General features: G+C 44.0%; 1 protein-coding gene across 2 annotated transcripts in view; it reads left to right on the top strand.

The window, feature by feature from the left end:
• LOC137455036 (synaptotagmin-1) overlaps positions 1–19,074 on the top strand; it is a 535,786-nt gene that overhangs the window by 398,573 nt on the left and 118,139 nt on the right. Inside the window, exons 6-7 of one of the 2 annotated variants that reach the window (XM_068165552.1) lie at positions 11,537–11,650; positions 14,760–14,927. In XM_068165552.1, coding sequence (XP_068021653.1) covers positions 11,537–11,650; positions 14,760–14,927 — 282 coding nt within the window. Of the gene's footprint in view, positions 1–11,527; positions 11,651–14,759; positions 14,928–19,074 lie in introns of both variants that reach the window. The other variant, XM_068165544.1, reaches the window with a different exon arrangement.

Below are 19,074 nucleotides of genomic sequence, written 5' to 3'. Positions count from 1 at the left end.
CTGAAATATTTCAGAGTAGTGTGTGTTGACCTGGTAGCATGAAGATAATATTATCCAAACTAAGTCAGTAAAAATGAAGTAGGTAAAATCAATACTGACATCCAGAGATCCTGGATTTCACTCAAAGAAAGCCAAGTGTTTATTACCAGAAATCATCCAATAGGTCTTGTTGAGGGACAGCTCTGTTGCTGTCAGTGATAGAATCATAGAATCATACAATGGTCCAGGCCAGAAGGGACCTCCAAAGCTGTAGTCAGCAGGATCATCCCCAACTAGATCAGGCTGCCCAGGGCCGCATCCAGCCTCACTTTGAATACCTCCAGGGAAGGGACCTCAACCATCTCCCTGGGCAACCTGTTCCAGTGTTCCACCACCTTCATACTAAAGACCTTCTTCCTAACATCCAATTTAAATCTCTTCTTCTCTACTTTGAAGCCATTGCCCCTCATCCTGTCACTGTAAGGCCTTTGCAAACAGACTCCCTTCAGCCTTTGTGTAGCCTCCTTCAGGTACTGGAAGGCTATTATTAGGTCTCCCTGGAGCTTCCTCTTCTTTAGGCTATACACCCCCATCTCCCTCTTTCTGTCCTTGTAGCAGAGCTGCTCCAACCCCCTGATCATTTTCATGGCCTTCCTCTGGACCCTCTCCATAAGGTCCATGTCCTTCTTATATTGAGTGCTCCAGACCTGCACACAGTACTCCAGTTGAGGTCTCAGAGTAGCAAATTGGCAGAATCACCTCTCTGGATCTGCTGCAACACATCTTTTGATGCAGCCCAGGAGGATCTTTTCTTCTACAATATTTGCTCTTGTGCTTGTTCTTTTTCCCAGTTGAATGCCTAGAGAATTGTGAGTGCATTTATTTCACTACCTGTCTTGATCTCAGCATGCCAATTCCTGTTTCTTGGCATCTTCTGCTCATGGTTACATTAATGCTCATCGTGGCTTATCCACAATGCAATGAGACGTCCTAATTCACACTCAGAAAGACAGCCTGTGCGACAGAGCCATCACAGTAGTGAAAATGAGTCAGAAACAATGGAGACAAGTCTTTCTCAGAAAACAAGCCAAATGAGTATGCTGTGGCAGTCAAAATGGGTTGACTGGGCCCCATTTGTACATTAACTCAGTCTCAGGCTTGAGCGATCATCTTGCTTTTTCACACAATCACAGAACTACAGAAACATTCAGGTTGGAAAAGACCCCCAGGATCACCTAGTCCAACCCAGAACCCTACTCTACAAGGGTCACCCCTAAACCATAGCCCCAGGCACCACATCCAAATTGCCTTTAAACACATCCAGGACTGGTGACTCCCTGGGCAGCACATTCCAATGCCTGACCACTCTTGCCCTGAAAAGTTTCCTAATGTCCAGTCTAAACCTACCCAGTGGCAGCTTGAGGCCATTCCCTCTTTTTCTGTCACTAATTACCTGTGAGAAAAGAACAGCAGCAACCCCTCCACAAGCTCCTTTCGGGTAGTTGCAGAGAGCAATGAGGTCTCCCCTCAGCCTCTGTTTCACACTAACCATCCCCAGTTCCTTCAGTTGCTCTTCATCAGATGTATTCTTCAGGCCCTTCACAGCTTCCTTGCCCTTCTCTGCACTGGCTCCAGTACCTCCACATCTCTCTTGTATTGAGGTGCCCAAAACCCTCAAGGTGTGTCCTCCCCAGAGCTGAGTGCCAGGGGACAATCCCCTCCCTGCTCCTGCTGGACAGAGCATTTCTGATGCAAGCCAGGATGCCATTGGCTTGCCTCAAAAGGCAACACTGCAGGATGTCTAAAAATCCCTGGAAAAAAAAAATCATTGAAATAGTGTGTTTGTGAAGATACAGCATCATAGATGAGTGCTGGTGTTCTGTAGGGTGTTCTGTAAAACTCTTCCATATTGTCGATTCATTTTAGGCTTCAGAGCCCCGAAAATATGGGAGCAAGACCTGTGAGTCACAGCTCAAATGCTGTTGGGCTTTGTCTTGGTTTAAAAAGCAGACAGAAATTATTTTAATCCCCAAAAAAGTAAAAATAAAGAGACTCTTGTTGAATTGGAGAGAAATGCAGGAACTGTATACAAAAATATCCAGGACAATACGGAACACGTGAAAGCTTCACACCTAATACATATACAGGATACATGAAAACCCCCCAAAACCTTCTCCTAACTAGACTAAAAAACAAACCCCACCTGCTCCTTTTCTCCCCACCTGGAGTTTAACATCCACCCCGGGGCTCTTTCTTCTCTCCATTGCTAGGCTGGATTCAGGCTGGCCAGGCCTGAAACTGCCTCCCCTTTGTTCCTTGCATTAGACCTAAACAGACCAAGATTCCACAGTAAAAATTAGTCAGGTCTTGAAGGCTGTAGATAACACTGGAACCATCTGGGGAAGAGAAAGGGAAGAAAGAGAGAGACAATAACTTTGCAGCACCTTGAGTACTGTGTCCAGTTCTGGGCCTCTCAGTTTATCATAACCTCTTTTACTGTTAGGATGACATAAAGGTGTCATGAGTCCTTACTCACATAATCATAGAATCATAGAATTGTTAGGGTTGGAAGAGACCACAAGGATCATCTAGTTCCAATCCCCCTGCCATAGGCAGGGACCCCTAACACTAGATCGTGTTGCTCACAGTCACATCCAGCCTGGCCTTCAAAACCCCCAAGGATGGGGCTTCTACCGCCTCCCTGGGCAACCTGTTCCAGTGTCTCACCACCCTCATGGGGAATTCTTCCTGTCATCCAAACTGAATCTACCCATTTCTAGTTTTGCTCCATTTCCCCCACTCCTATCATTACCTGACACCCTAAAAAGTCCTGTTCTTACATCCCTTGTTTTCAGTACTGACATTCTTACCCACTGGAAGCTTCCATTGTCAAGGGCATTTCTTTCTTGCCTTCTCTTGATTAACAGTCCAAATTTTGAATTCTTTATTTAAGACCAGAGTTCACAGGTTCCTAATGAGTGGTGTCTAGGAAGCATGCAATCATTCCCTGAATTAAGTGTTTTGAGTCACACTCTTGAGACATTTACCTATATCTACTGATTGTATGGAGAGCTAAACTCTTACACTAAGTGCCTGGACGTAGTGGATATGAATAACCCACAGAAAGAGCAGCAGTTCATATCAGTGAGGTAAACATTTCAAACCCCATTGGAAATCAGAGAATTGTTGAATATTTACTTGTTGACTTTTCAAGCAAAGGCCTTTGTTCTTTACAAATGAAGGATAATGAAAATGAATAGCAAAAATAACCTTCAAGCCTATTTAGAGGGTGATCAGAGAACGATCTTGCATCTTCTTAAGCAACTGAGCCAAAAGAACAGGTCATTGACAGCTTTTTCCCCATTGATCAGTATGGCACCAAATAAATCCTTTCTGGCTATAGTTAGTTTAATTTTTTATTGTTAAATAGATGTTGTGCTACTCATCTAGTGCGACAGATTTTTATAAAGAGAAATGTAGTACTCATAGTTGTCTTCCCATATCTTATGAGGAGAGCCTGAGGGAGCTGAGGGCTCTGTAGCTTGGAGAGGAGGAGCCTGAGAGGTGATAAAGATACGCAGGGTGAGTGCCCAGAGGCTGGAGCCAGGCTCTGCTGGGTGATGCCCAATGCCAGCACAAGGGGCAATGGTGGAAGTTGAAGCTTAGGAAATTCCTTGTGAACATCAGAAAGATTTTTTTTCCCTGTGAGGGTAACAGAACACTGGAACAGGCTTCCCTGGGGGGTTGTGGAGTCTCCCTGTCTGGAGATGTTCAAGACCTGCCTGGATATGTTCCTGTGTGATGTAGTCTAGGTGATCCTGCTCTGGCAGGAGGGTTGGACTGGATAAGCCTTGGAGCTCCCTTCCAGCCCCTAACATTCTGTGATACTGTGATATGGAGGAGATAGTTCTGTCCTCAAATATGCTTCCATCTGGCTCAATGCCATTCATTTGGAGAGGATGAAGAACAATTGATTGAGCAGCATACACTGGCCAAGCAGCCTCAAGCTGCCTCCTACTCACAGCCTGCTGCCTAGCAGAACTGAGCACTGCCATATGGGAAGCTGGAGGCAGAGCTCTCTAGCATACTTGCAAGAGTGCTTTCTTCTTGTGGTTTATGCACATGGGTCCTGCACTCAAGAAGAAGCCTGACCCACCGGGTGAACTTCCAAATTAGGCCCCCAGGCTGAGATCAGCTGCATTTTTCAGCAAAGAAACAGAAAAGCAGGTTGGGTGTGGGGCTTAACAGCTCCAGCATGAATGTTCTGTATTTATATTTTAAATTGAATACCTCCAGCATTTCCTGTATTCTTTTGCTGCAGTAGAGTCAGTTGGTATTTTACTACCTGAACCATGCAGTGAGCTCTTAAGATGATTGTGGAGTTAGTGAAGAAAGAAATCTTTTTGAGTAACCAACATTTAGCCTGGAGAAGAGGAGGCTCAGTGGAGACCTTATTGCTCTCTACAACTACCTGAAGGGAGGTTGTAGCCAGGTAGGGGTTGGTCTCTTCTCCCTGGCAATCTGTGACAGAACAGGAGGACGCAGTCTCAAACTGCACCAGGGGAGGTTTGGGCTGGCTATGAGGTAGAAATTCTTCATAGAGAGAGAGACTGGCCTTGAGAATGGGCTGCTCAGGTAGGTGGTGGAGTCACCATCATTGGAAGTATTTAACAACAGGCTGGATGAGGTTTAGTTGATTAGATAGTGTGAGGTGATAGGTTGGACTTGATGATCTCGAAGGTATTTTCCAACCTGGTTAGCACTGTGATTCTGTGATTTAAAACCTGGATAACAAGCAAGGAAGCAATGTCAAAGCATGGCATGCTGAACACAGCAGGGGCTTGCCCATTCTGTGCATCGGTGTGGCCCACTGCTGGCATGCGAGGCCAACGCTCTTACAGCAGTAATGGCAAAGGAGATTTCACAATGACCAAAGCCTGGCTCAGCCACTGGAAACCCATGCATGACATGCTCTTTAAATTAATTCATGGAGAGAAAGCAGATGCCTGAATGAATGAAATGTTGCATTTCCTTCTGAGGGGATCTGATAGGGAATGTATTACAATGGCAGGCTTCTCTGCTTTGTGAGAGAGAATCAGCCAACAGTATTTAAAGGCTTTTTTCCTTTCCTTCTTTCTTTTTTTTTCCCCTCCCTAGATAAAAAATGGCCAGGTTAGAAATGTGGTGCTCTTGAATGTGATAGAAATTGCTAAGTGGTGGAAAGTAATTGATAAAAGCTGCAGCACCATTACTGGAAATGCAGCCCTTTCTAGGTGTGGAGGAAAAATTGCATTTCTGATGAATTCATTGTTGGACATGGCACAGAACATTCTTGCTATAAAATCATATTATTTTCTTCCATTGGGCTCAGCAGGCAGTGCACAAGCCTGAGGACTGGGCATCTTTTGCATGTTGAAAAATAGGCCCTTCACCATGTGAACAAAAGGAATGATTGATGAGGCAGGTGGGCATGGAACTTGGGACAGCAGCATGCATTGTGTAGCAAATAAACTTGCAGGCTGCAGGTAGTGTTATGTTTTCACAGGCTCACAGGATGTTAGGGTTTGGAAGGGACCTCAGGAGATCATTGAGTCCAACCCCCCTGCCAGAGCAGGACCTTAGAATCTAGCACAGGTCACGCAGGAAGGCACATCTCTCACAGGAACACATCCATATGGGTCTTGAAAGTCTCCAGAGAAGGAGACTCCACAACCTCTCTGGGCAGCCTGTTCCAGTGCTCTGTGGAACCATGGCAGGGGGCATGGAACTGGGTGATTCATGAGATCACTTCCAATGCTGACAATTGTATGATTGTAATCTTAAGGCAACAAGCAGACCAACTGTGCCAAATCCGTTGCAGACCCTCTCCATTTCTACAGAGTTTTGAAAGGGATTCAATGAAAGTATAGATAAAGCTGGTTTAATCCTCAGAATCTCTCTTGTGTTTTGTGTTAGATAGCAGTGGGGCAAATGCTGTGACATGGTGCAGTGCTTTTGGTGGAACTGAGCTGCAAGCAAGGGATATTTCAGGATCAAGAGGCAGCATCACTGGAGGGAGGCTTTTGTCAGCTAGAGGAATGAGAGGAGGAGGAAGCCCAGTTTGCAAAACTGCAATTAGAAGCAGTTTTCATTTCTCTTTCCTTTCTTTCCTTTCTTTCCTTTTTCTTTCCCTCAGTTACAGAGCTCATTGAAATATAGATTTAATGAGAGGCAGCTCAAAGGTTTGTCTCTCAGGTCTAAGAAAACATTTACTGTACATTGTGTGGTTCTATTAAGGTCCCTGGCACAGAGGAACTTTTCCCACTTGCTGTTTTCCTTAGATGTATCAGGATTAGCATGGCCAGCAGGACTAGGGATGGAATTCTGCCCTGTACTGGGCACTGGTGAGGCCTCACCTAGAACACTGTGTGCAGCTCTGGGCCCTCACTGCAGGAAGGATCTTGAGGTGCTGGTGCAGAGGAGAGCAACCAGACTGGGGAGGGGGCTGGAGGGAAAGGCTGATGAGGAGAGGCTGAGGAAGCTGAGAGTGTTCAGCCTGGAGAAGAGGAGACTCAGAGGGGACCTTATCACTCTCTACAACTACCTCAAAGGAAGTTATAGTCAGGTGGGAGTCAGGCTCTTCTCCCTGGCAACTTGTGCCAGGACAAGAGGGCATGGCCTGAAGCTGTGCCAGGGGAGGTTTAGGTTGGATATTAGGAAACAATTCCTCACAGAAAGGCTGATTAGGCACTGGGATGGACTGCCCAGGGAGGTGGTGGAGTCACCATCACTGGAGGTCTTTAAGAAAGCTTGGCTGTGGCACTTGGTGGCAGGGTTTAGCTGATGTGGTGGTGTTAGGTCATAGGCTGGACTTGATGATCTCAGAGGTCTTTTCCAGCCTCGGTAATTCTGTGATTCTGTGATTCTCTGATGTGGCTGTATCAATGGATTACCTTATTTTTTTGTTTTAGTGTATGTTCCTAAACCTGCTTACATATAAGCCTATAATTTTCAGATGCTTAGACACACCTAAGAGGATATAAAGGTTTCATTTTTGTGTGCTCCTGCATGTATTGTGCAGGGATGAAAAGACCGCTTGAGCGAAATTCAGAGTCATCCCAAACCGGGAGAGACAAATCTGGTCCACAGCAAAATGTAATAATGCATTTTGGTGTTGCATAAAAGCATTTTAAATGTCATGGAATCAAAAGAAAATATCAGGAAAGAAAAGGCTTTCACGCCTCTGCACCTAAATACAGGGCTCCTGGTTACAGTCGTGGCAGCTGAAGAGGCTGGAGGAAAAAGTTGGCTTATCATTAAAAATATTTTACGGTTTCTAAAAGCCAATAAAATATAGCTGCTTATTTTAATTGATTGCAGCAACACAGCAGTGAGAGCCAATATAATGTGATGCAGTGTGCTATAAATTGAGGGTTGCAGCTCTGTTCCATTAAGTATTGATCTTTCAGAGAATCACAATACAAAATGAAAATCCCTACAGGGTTGTTTTGAGTACTTCGAAGCAATCAAATTCTTCCTCTTTGGAACTCAGCAGCTGCATCCAACACGAGAAACTTCTGCACTTCCTTTGAGTCAGCTTCTTCTTGAAGTATTGGCCTCTGGTTTGAAAGCAAATTCGTCTCTTGATGGTAAAAACTATTATCCACAGACTGCTGTAGAGATAATAATTTGTCATTTCTTTCCTTCCCCCATGCCATGACCTTGGCCAAATCCAAACACTGTCTCATTCTTAGTGTTTCTTAGTGCTTCAGTATATCTGAATCAAGGTCAAAAAGAACTGTATAGCTTCTCAGCTAGTGTGAGTAATGTGCAGTGTTTTCCATCTCCCTGGGAAATAGCTTTCACCTTCCAATGGGCCTCTCATAACCTGTGGAAAAGTTTCCCACCCAGGCAACATTTTCTGACTGCACCTCAAAGTTTCCTTGCAAGAGGCACATTGGCTTCCCATTATACTTTCCATAGTCATAACAAGAACTTTTTCACATTGATTTACCCACAGCTTTGGCACCTCCCCAGTTTAGCAGCTCTGCAGACCCTGTAACTCTTGCTTTGATGCAACTGTTACAAAGTCCTCATACCTAGTAATTAGCATATAAAGTTCCTTTTGCATTTTCCCTTTTATCCCTGAAGAAGAGCTGTAGGATATTTCCTCTCGAATAAAATCCAGGTCATAAATAGATGGAACAGCAGAAAGTCCAGAAATGGTGATATGCTGGTGTTTATCACTTTTCTATCACGGAGTTCTTTATTAGGGTAGTACAGGGATGATTCAGAGCAGTAGGTCTGGAGTTAACATCTCAGTCTGAGTTATTGCATCTCCAGGCTCAGATAAATGTGGTTGCTCCAAGCTTATTTCTAATACCATAATCAGAGCACCTCATATCCTGAAAGTCCCATGTGTGGTCCTGCAGGGACCGTGCCTCGTGCCACAGGGCCTGTCAGTTTTGAAGTGTCACCCTTGTCCTAACAACAGTGTTGTGCTACAGCCAGGCAGCTCACTAGCAGCTCAGCAATTGTCTACAAATTATTTTCTTTTTAGGCAATTCAGACCTTCCAAGTAGAAATGGTTTAGTTGTAAAAGTTACTACCCTTCTAACATCACCTGTGATTCTTACTCACTACCAATCTTACCCACTGATCTCATCCAGGTAGGCTGTAATTTATGTTCCTAGTAGAGCTGGTGAATAAATCTCATGAGGAATGACTAAAGGAGCTGGGGCTGCTTAGTTTGAAAAAGAGGAGGCTGAGGGGAGACCTCATTGCTGTCTACGACTACCTGAAAGGAGGTTGTGGAGAGGCTGCTGCTGGTCTCTTCCTACAGGTCATTAGTGACAGAACAAGAGGGAGTGGCCTCAAGCTGTGACTGGGTAGGTTTAGACTGGACATTAGGAAACATTTTTTCAGGGCAAGAATGGTCAGGGATTGGAATGTGCTGCCCACAGGGGTGGAGTCACCAGTCCTGGATGCGTTTAAAGGTGGTTTGGGTGTGGTGCTTGGGGATATGTTTTAGGGGTGACCCTTGTAGAGTAGGGGTCTGGGTTGGACTTGGTGATCCTGAGGGTCTTTTCCAACTTGAATGTTTCTGTGATTCTGAGTCCATGATTTGCTAACATCCAGAGATTTAACTCAAACCCAGCTCCCCAGCTTGCATAAATCAATGTCATTGCATTGATTTCAGTTGAGCTATGCCAGCTGAATTTCTAGCTCACTTCAAAAAGTAGAGAAATAATTGCTTAATACTGTACAGCTTTGAGTCTGACCTTTTGAATTTAGATCTACTTTCTGAAAAATAACATTTTCTACTTCAGAGATCAGTCTTCTTACCACACCCACACAACTGTTGCATAACCTTCATTGCATCCCTGGCTGAGTGAGAATGTTAATGCTTTTACTTTCATTCTTTCACCAGCCACCATCAACTATCTAGGTGCTTTCCAGTCTTGCTATCTCTTCAAATAGAGCTGCAACTGATTGTTTATAAATCCTGTAGGTCTCTTCAGACCAGGTCAAGAGGGGCTCTTCTTCCCCTTTACTCTGCCCTGGTGAGGCCACATATGGAATATTGTGTGCAGTTCTGGGCCCCTCAGTTCAAGAAGAACCTCAGGGAACTGCTTGAGAGTCTAATACAGAGACGCAAAAATTATTAGAGAGGAACATCTTCCTTAGGAGGAGAGACTGAGGGAGCTGGTGTTCTTTAGCTTGGAGAGGAGGAGACTAAGGGGTGACTTCATGGTTTTATAAATAGGTAAGGGGCAATCATCAGGAGGACAGGGACTAGCTCTGCTCAGAGGACAAGGGACAATGGATGCCAGAAGTGGAATAGGAGGTTCCACATGAGTCTTTTTCACTATGAGGGTGACAGAACACCAGAACAGGCTGCCAAGAGGGGTTGTGGAGTCTCCTTCTCAGGAGACATTCAAAACCCACCTGGATGTCTTCCTGTCTGACCTACTCTAGGTGATCCTGCTCTAGTAGGGGGGCTGGACTGGATGAGCTTTTGAGGTCCCTTCCAGCCCCCAACATTCTGTGATTCTGTGAGATTCTGTAACCACCTTACATTGCAGGGGAAAAAAACCTCCAGGGATGAGGCTTCCACCACCTCCCTGGGCAACCTGTGCCACTGTCTCACCACCCTCATGCTGAAGAACTTCTTCCTGATATCCAATCTGAATCTACCCATTTCTAGTTTTTTTTACATTCCCCCCAGTCCTATCACTCCCTGACAGCCTAAAAAGTCCCTCCTCAGCTTTCTTGTAGCCCCCTTTAGATACTGGAAAGCCACAAATAGGTCTCCTTGGAGCCTTCTCTTCTCCAGTCTGAACAGCCCCAACTTCTTCAGTCTGTCTCCATAGCAGAGGAGCTCCAGCCCTCTGATCATCCTCATGGCTCTTCTCTGGACACATTCCAGCCCCTCCAGATCCTTCATGTAATAGGGGCTCCAGAACTGGACACAGTCCTCGAGGTGGGGTCTCACCAGAGTGGTGCAGAGTAGATGGGGAGAATGACCTCCCTCCCTCTGCAGGCCACACTTCCCTTGATGCAGCCCAGGCTCTGGTTGGCTTTGTGGGCTGCAGGTGCACACTGGTCGCTCATGCTGAGCTTCTCATCCACCAGCACCCCCAAGTTATGGTTCATGTGGTTTAACCAATTGTATGTATCCCATTTTCCACAGTGCAAATGCTTCAGCTTTCTGGTACAGGGGGAAAATAAATAAATAAAGGATTACATAATTTAGTATTTGAATTCTGTTGAAACTCAAAATAACTGCTGTGCCCTTTAAAAAAAAAAATAGCAGATTTTGTGCAGTAGACGAAGCTGTGAGCAGTTCTGTCTTGCTTTGTTTTGATATTCCTTTCTAAACAAACTAAAATCAACTTGCAATCAATTTGGTTCAGCCAAGCTTTATAGCGAGAATGAATACAAAGGAAATTGGTCTTGGGGGGGGGATGGGGAGGGGTGGGGGAAGGAGAAACATGCATTTGCTAATGGCATGGTGAAAACTTTGCTTCCATATCCATTCTAAATCAACATGAAGGATGTTTGGCATATGACTGCAAGAAGATCTCATCCACAGCACATGCTCTTTATCATAGCAATCTGACCGAAACGTGTTGCCGATTGCAAACGATTCACAGCATGCACAACCAGGTTTGACCTTGCCAAGACAGCCTTAAGTTGAATGAATGTCTGACTTTGCATATTGAATAGCATGTTTGCCTCCTTATGCCTCTTTAAGAGGCAGTGTGAGCCCAGAAGGACTTTTTTTAATATATCAAGTTGATATTTTGTTTCTACTTTCAGGTTTTATAACAATCCTTGCTTGTAATAGCCCGAGAAGCTTCCTTCCTCCTACTTCCATTGCTTGCCTGCTGATTTATAACATCTTCCTGAGCAACTTCAATAGTATAAATATGTAAATTGCATATTTGGATTTCTGCTGTCATGCTTGCTTTTAATGGCTTTAAAATAGATTTGAGGACAGTGTCTATTTTAAAGTGGTACTTGAAGAGTTTGCAATATTTATGAATATTGCAATCCTTCTTTCTAGGCTCTTAAGGATGATGATGCTGAGACTGGGCTGACTGATGGAGAAGAGAAAGAAGAACCCAAAGAAGTGGAGAAACTTGGGAAAATCCAATATTCCCTGGATTATGACTTCCAGAACAATCAGGTTGGAAAGAACCAACGTGTAACATTCCATTTCTGTGGGTGCAAGGGGGAAATGAAATATTACATTTAGTTGCAGTAGGTATTTCTGCAATCCTTACTTCTTGCATGGAGTAAAGGGAGAAAGCAAGACTGAAGATTCATGACAGAGGTACTACTAAATGGTATTCAGTGTACTCAGAGTTGATGTTAAACCCTTCAGCAAAATTGAAGACACAGTTCTGTCTAATGGTCATTAGTAACTTTATATTGTGGAGTCTGCGAGCAGGCAGTAAAAGAGAGCTTTAGCCCACAGACATTAAAAATGTCTGCAAACAAAGGCTGGTAGGACAAAGAGGTTCTGTTGCTCTCCATTACAGTACATCTAGTAGCTGAGAAAATTTTAGTTTGGAACAGAAGTTCAAATAAAATAAAAATAAAAGCCTGAGTGAAATAAAACAGGAAAGCTGGACAAGAAGAATCTCTCCAGTCAAGGACTCCTACTCCTTCAGTACTGTACTCTGAAGCTGCCAAAACCTAACTTTGGCATACTTGCCCAAGGGTTCAGTAGGAATAAGTAACATAAAATGGTGTAGACCTATCTGGCCAGATACCAAACTATCTCCTATTTGTCAGGGCTGGAAGGGACCTCAAGGATCATCCAGTTTCAATCCCCCTGCCATGGGCCAGGACACCTCACACTAGATCAGGTTGCTCAGAGCTTCATCCAGCCTGGCCTGCAAAACCTCCAGGGATGAGGCTTCCACCACATCACTGGGCAACCTCGATAAATTCATTTAATTCCTGTGCCTGGACTCTTGCTATCATTGGGTTCACTTTTGCTGACATACCAATTCATAGTCCCAGAGTGAAACTCACTGTGCTTAACTTTGGACCAAAGTCCACCAACACATCTGACTTCTTCACTTCTAATTCCTGGTATTCAGTGAACTTGAGGATACATATCCTGCATTTAATTTCTTTCTTTGTTTTTTGACAACTTAAGTCAAAACCACATTGTTCTTCTCTCCTCCTCTCTATTTCTCTCTGATCTTCTAGATATTTACACCCAGCTTTGGCTTGGGTATTTTTCTCTCTTTTGAATTTTACTTCTGACTACCCCTTCTTGGTTTTCAATGCAAGAGCCAAGAAGAATTCCAAAGCCTTTCAAGAGTCCGTGGTTGAAGGATCCTTTCCTCAGCCCCTAGTGTCAATTTCCTTGATCATGTGTTGAGTCACTCTGATCCTCCTTAAAATCAGTATGAAATCAGTATGAAATCAGTATGAAGCATTAGACACTCTGAAAAGGGAAAAGAAGGAAAAGTTGCAACTGTGTTCTGACAAAAGGGATTTCAGTTTCCATAGCCTATGAGAACAAACTTTCTGTGTGAATTTTATAAAAGGAAATGGTAACTTTCTTGAGCTGTTTTTTATGAAGGGAAATAAGACAGGCAAGCAAGACAACTGTTAGAAGTGTGTCACATTTAATCAAGGTAATAAACTGCTTGAGTTATGGATTCTTGGTTTGTTTTCCTACTATAAACTATGCTGCAGCTTGGAGGGGCTTCAGTTAAGTTAGTATGCTGCTGTGGCACAAAACTACAGACTGAAAATCTGGCTAATTTATTGCCCAGAGTTAAGAATGGAGACAAGATGAGTGATGTACTCTCCAGAACATGATTCCTCAGTTTTAGAGAGAGAGGGAGAGGAATTTTAAAAGGGATTGAATTGCTTTTCTACTCTGTTATCTTAAAGCCAAAGACTTGTTTTTCAGTCTTTGATGTGAAAGACTTAATGCAGATCCTGAACCTACCCATGTATTTATGAACTGTTGTGCCTCTAGAATAAGAATGAGACTGAAAAGGAGAAGTATTTCTTACAGCTAAAGGAAAATGTTCCCTGGAGCTTAAGAGTCTGTATAGGTGGAAAACCATGCAGGCCATTATGTCAATTTAAAAACTTATTCCAACTGAGGAATCTCTCAGAAGCCAGAATCTTCTTTCCTAGATTGCCTGTATTGTTCTGTACTGCAGATGTTACAGCTTCTGCTTCCAATTTTAAATGATTCAACCATGAGAGAAATAAATACATTGTGACTGAAACAATGATTAAGAAGAAAGTGTTCTCAGACTTCATTCCCAGTTCTTAATATCTTGTTTCTTGATTGTCCTTGAAGAGTCACTTCAGTCTTTGCCTTGGGTTTGTGTCCATGGAATAAACCACAGAATCACAGAATGTTAGGGGCTGGAAGGGAGCTCCAAGTCTTATCCAGTCCAACCCTCCTGCCACAGCAGGATCACCTAGACCACACCACACAGGAACGAATCCAGGCAGGTCGTGAATAGCTCCAGACAGGGAGACTCCACAACCTCCCTGAGCAGCCTCTTCCAGGGTTCTGTCACCCTCACAGGGAAATAATTCTTCCTCCTGTTTCCATGGTCCTTCCTATGCCTCAACTTCCACCACTGCCCCTTGAGCTGTCATTGGGCATCACCCAGCAGATCCTGGCTCCGTCCTCTTTGCACTCACCCTTTATCAACATGAATGAGGTTTATAAACATTAATGAGGGATTGCACTGGATGATCTTCCAAGGTTCCTTCTGGCCCCTAACATTGATTCTGTGATTCTGTGATCCATTTACTTTCAATAGAGTTCTGCCTGAGCATTTGCATTTGATAGATCACCTTTTTGAGTGTGGCTGGAGGAAAGGTTACATGTTGAGGATTTAGAATACAAATCTTGTAGTCAAAATTAGACATTCTTGATTGTTTAATAATGTGATTTCTATTCATGGTGCCCAGCATAGAAATATAATGCACAAGAGGAGGGAGCAATTGAAAGTTATTTGATTGCAGTCTTTAAAAAAGTTGAAGACTGTATTTAGCTGTAATCAGCTGCCCTTTGAAAACCTCTTTTCTGCTTAAAAACAGCCTTTGTACAGTCTGCATCTGCCATAATTGGTTTTCTGAAGTCTATAGTGCTGCTTCATTTGCTTTCTCTGAAGGGCAGGGAAGAGGAGTGGCAATGGGTTTTCATGGGCCAGAAATAGAGTCTGCATGTGTATGTCTCTGTTACAGTTTCTTTATAAATATCTATTTGAAATTTCATTCTGCTGTTTTTCCTCTCTTTTCAGCTTCTGGTTGGGATTATTCAAGCAGCTGAGCTGCCTGCATTAGACATGGGTGGTACATCTGATCCCTATGTGAAAGTTTTCCTGCTGCCTGATAAGAAGAAAAAATATGAGACAAAAGTCCACAGAAAGACCCTGAACCCTGTTTTCAATGAACAATTTACATTCAAGGTAATTTTTTTCATGATAGTTTGGACTTTTTTTATCTAGCCACTATGTATCTCTTGAGTGCCTATGAAGTTAGACAGCTTAGTTAATTGGTAATTGCAGCATAGTGAATTTTTTTCCATGTTGTAGAAACCTGTGATATTTAACCTGATGATGAAAATGGTACAACATAAAGTCAGAGCTCAAGAGGTGTAAAAGGCTCAGTTTAGTTTTAGGCACTTCTGTTACCCCGAGATATGACAATCTGATCCATATTCTATGTCTGGATAAAACTCACAGGAAAGTCAGAACACAGTGACACTTTTATAGAAGCAAGATAAATTTTACTAACCCAGCATTTTCTTCAGGTATATTTGTAGTCCAGTTTATGAATTCCAATATACCATTTCTTTGCCCCTCAAAAATAAATTAATCCTAGAATCATGGAATCACAGAATTGTCAGGATTGGAAGGGACCTCAAGAATCATCCCGTTCCAATTCCCCTGCTATGTGCAGGGACACCTCACACTACATAAGGTTGTTCACAGCCACATCCAGCCTGGCCTGAAAAACCTCCAGGGATGAGGCTTCCACCACCTCCCTGGGCAACCTCTTCCAGTGTCTCACCACCCTCATGCTGAAGAACTTCTTCCTAACATCCAATCTGAATCTACCCATTTCTAGTTTTGCTCCATTCTCCCCAGTCCTATCACTGCCTGACACCCTAAAAAGTCCCTCCCCAGCTTTCCTGTAGCCCCCTTCGGATACTGGAAGTCCACAATAAGGTTTTCTTGGAGCCTTCTCCTCTTCTGACTGAACAGCCCCAACTCTCACAGTCTGTCTCCACAGGAGATATGCTCCAGCCCTCTGCTCATCCTCATGGCCCTTCTCTGGACATGTTCCAGCACCTCCAGATCCTTCTTGTAATAGGGGCTCCAGAATTGGATGCAGTGCTCCAGATGGGGTCTCACCAGATTGGAGTAGAGGGGGAGAATCACTTCCCTCACCCTGCTGGCTGTGCTGCTCTTGCTGCAGCCCAGGCTCTGGTTGGCTCTCTGGGCTGCAAGAGCACACTTGTGGCTCCTGTTGAGCTGCTTCTCCACCAGCACCCCCAATTTCTTTTCTTCAGGGCTGCTCTTAAGCCAGTTCCTGCCCAGCCTGTATCGGTGCCTGGGATTGCCCCAGCCCAGATGCAGGACCTTGAATTTGGGCTTGTTGAATTTCATGAGGTTGGGTGAACAATAGGTTAGATTAGTCTGCTAGAGTTTGTCATAGCAATTCTTTGCTATGCTACTTTACTTATGAAAAGAAGTAATGTCTGGGGTTTAATAACACATGAACAAAATAGACGTAGCTAAACCTTATGCTGAAAAAAATCTGAGTCATTCCAATAGTATCTATCATCATGAGTGTTAAAAAAATAAGAGCGTCTAAAACTGTAGCCTAAACCCCAGTTAAAAACAATAAAGGAATGTTATACAGTATGTTTCATAGGGCTTCACCTAATATAGACTCCTAATATAGATTCCTCTGCTGTTACTTTAAGCCTTTCTTTCTATGCCCAATGTTATAATGACAGCTACAGACTGGAAACAGGAACAGTGAAAGACTCAGGCTATGTAATCATTCAATGAGAAAGCTATCCTTGGAGGCCAGAACTACTGCTGCATATATAAGCTTATTTTTTCCCTTGAAGATGTTCATAAAAATAATCTTTGGTGGGGAGTTATTTTTTCTTGATCTTTCCTAAGAGAGTATTTAAAAGGAAACAGTTAAAAATGAGGTTCCCATGCAGCTCACTAAAGAAAAGGAAAAATCAATAATGCTGACAGCTAAGATGAAGGCACAAATGATAAATCAGATCATCCACTCCTGGACTGTAAGGTCCACTTGTTTGAAGTCATATTTTTAATACTCAAATGTTGTGCTTCAAAAGGAAGTTTCCTTTCCACTCAAGCCCTAATAGGGTGTTTAGGTGTATCCCAATGTGGTACTGGTCATCACCTGGATACTGTGGTCAAGAGAAAAGCAACAGGGCATGCCAAGTATTGTTCTGGGGACTACAGTGAAGAAGACAAGCAACCATTTTACCAGTGTTATAACTGTAATAAACAACTTCCATGGGACCTACTGATGAGATCTCATTTACTTGGGCAGAGCCTTACTCCTGTGATCCACTTCAGGTGGCACACAGCTTCTGATAGGATCCTTCCTCTCTCTCTCTCAGGCCCATTTTGTTACCTCCTTCCAGGGTGGAGCTGTAATTTCCCTGCCTTCCTCTAGAAGAAGATTTAGTAGAGATAAGACAGATTTTGTGCTGTCATTTGAGCCCTGGACATTGTTCCTTCTCTTCTTTAGGTGGTTTCTTAAGTTAGTCCCCTTCTATTTTCTTTTTCCGAGTAATCCATCATACTGTTCCAGGGTGCAGGTGTTCATCAGGCTTCAGCTGTCTGAATTATATACCTGCATTGTGCTGCCAAAAGGAAACTGAGAAATCCTAGCTGGGCTGCACCAGTCTGGCAGAAGAAGGTGTTCTTCTTCAGTCTCAAAGTGGGAAGAGGGTTCCTGTCTAGAGGAGTCACATGCCTGTGCCAAAAAACCCACCCCTATAGATGTTCTTCTACCAAGGTCTTGCCTGCACTAAGTCAAAGGGCTGAACAGAGCAAAAAGCGGGGAGGGGGAGCAATCCTTCACAAAAGCTGAGGACATCCTTGGTAGTCCTGAACAAAGCTGAAGTCTAAGGCTAGCTTAGAGGCAATGAATAATGGATGAAATACTGTTGTTCTTCCCCTGACCTGGTGGCCATTGGATGACAAATGAAGGCAGGAACCCTGTTGCTGTATAGCAATGAGATTCCAGAGATTCTGCAGAGAGCCGAAAATCTCAGAAGTCCTCAGAAGTCCTTTATTGCTGCCTTGTAGAATCCCCAACGTTACAGTCTCAGGGTCCTACTTACAGCAGAAGTCCTGGAAGCCCTTACCAGATGAAACAGATAACAGAAGTCCTGAGCAGATCACTAGCAACATCCCTACACCCAAGCCCTAGCCAGAAGTAGCTAACTGACAGAAGCAGAAGTCCCTAGCAGTCCTAAACGCCCCAAGCTGTTCCTAACCTAAGTCCCTAACCCAAGTAATTCTTGCTCAGAGTAGCTGTTGCTATACTCTTTGTTATCAGTCCCATAACCAGTAAAACCCAACCACATCTGTAAGCTAAAATCTTTTCCCAATGAGAGTTGCCAGTGTCTCAAGGAGGTGGCTTCTGCAGCATGTTCCAATCCAAGGGTGCCAAGGTGAGGATGTTTTTGGCACCCATGGAATGTGATTGTTTTGCTCTAGGCAGTGTGCTAAGGAATTGGTCAGCTAAGGAGTCCTGCACTCTGATTGTGTCCAGCAGCTGCCTTCAGAACAGTGGCTGCAACAAAGTACTGTCAATCGATCATCTTTAAAAATGAAGCAAACCAGGTTGGAAAAGACCTTTGATATCATCAAGTCCAACCTATCACCCAACACCATCTAATCAACTAAACCATGGCACTAAGTGCCTCATCCAGTCTCTTTTTAAATGCTTCCAGGGATGGTGACTCCACCACCTCCCTAGGCAGCCCATTCCAATGGGCAATCACTCTTTCTGTGAAGAATTTCTTCCTCACATCCAGCCCAAACTTATAGTTTCATAGTTTCATTCAGGGTTGGAAGGGACCACAAGGATCATCTAGTTCCAACCCCCCTGCCATGGGCAGGGACACCCCACACTAGATCAGGCTGGCCAGAGCCTCATCCAGCCTGCTCTTAAACACCCCCAGGGATGGGGCCTCGACCACCTCCCTGGACAACACATTCCAGGGTTTCACCACTCTCATGGTGAAGAACTTCCTCCTCACATCTAGCCTGAATCTCCCCACCTCCAGCTTCATTCCATTCCCCTTAGTCCTATCACTACCTGATATCCTGAGAAGTCCTTCCCCAGCCTTCCTGTAGGCCCCTTTCAGATACTGGAAGGCGACAATTAGGTCACCTCAGAGCCTTCTCTTCTCCAGACTGAACAGCCCCAACTCCCTTAGTCTGTCCTCATAGGAGAGGTGCTCCAGCCCTCTGATCATCCTTGTGGCCCTTCTCTGGACACGTTCCAGCACCTCCACATCCCTCTTGTAATAGGGGCTCCAGAACTGGA

Source organism: Melanerpes formicivorus, unplaced genomic scaffold (genome assembly GCF_026170545.1).
Source record: "Melanerpes formicivorus ecotype bairdi unplaced genomic scaffold, bMelFor1.0.p_v2 SCAF_3, whole genome shotgun sequence".
In the NCBI taxonomy this organism is placed as follows: Eukaryota; Metazoa; Chordata; class Aves; order Piciformes; family Picidae; genus Melanerpes; species Melanerpes formicivorus.
The sequence above is the reverse complement of the archived record's forward strand: the minus strand, read 5'-3'. Positions and strand labels throughout refer to the sequence as shown.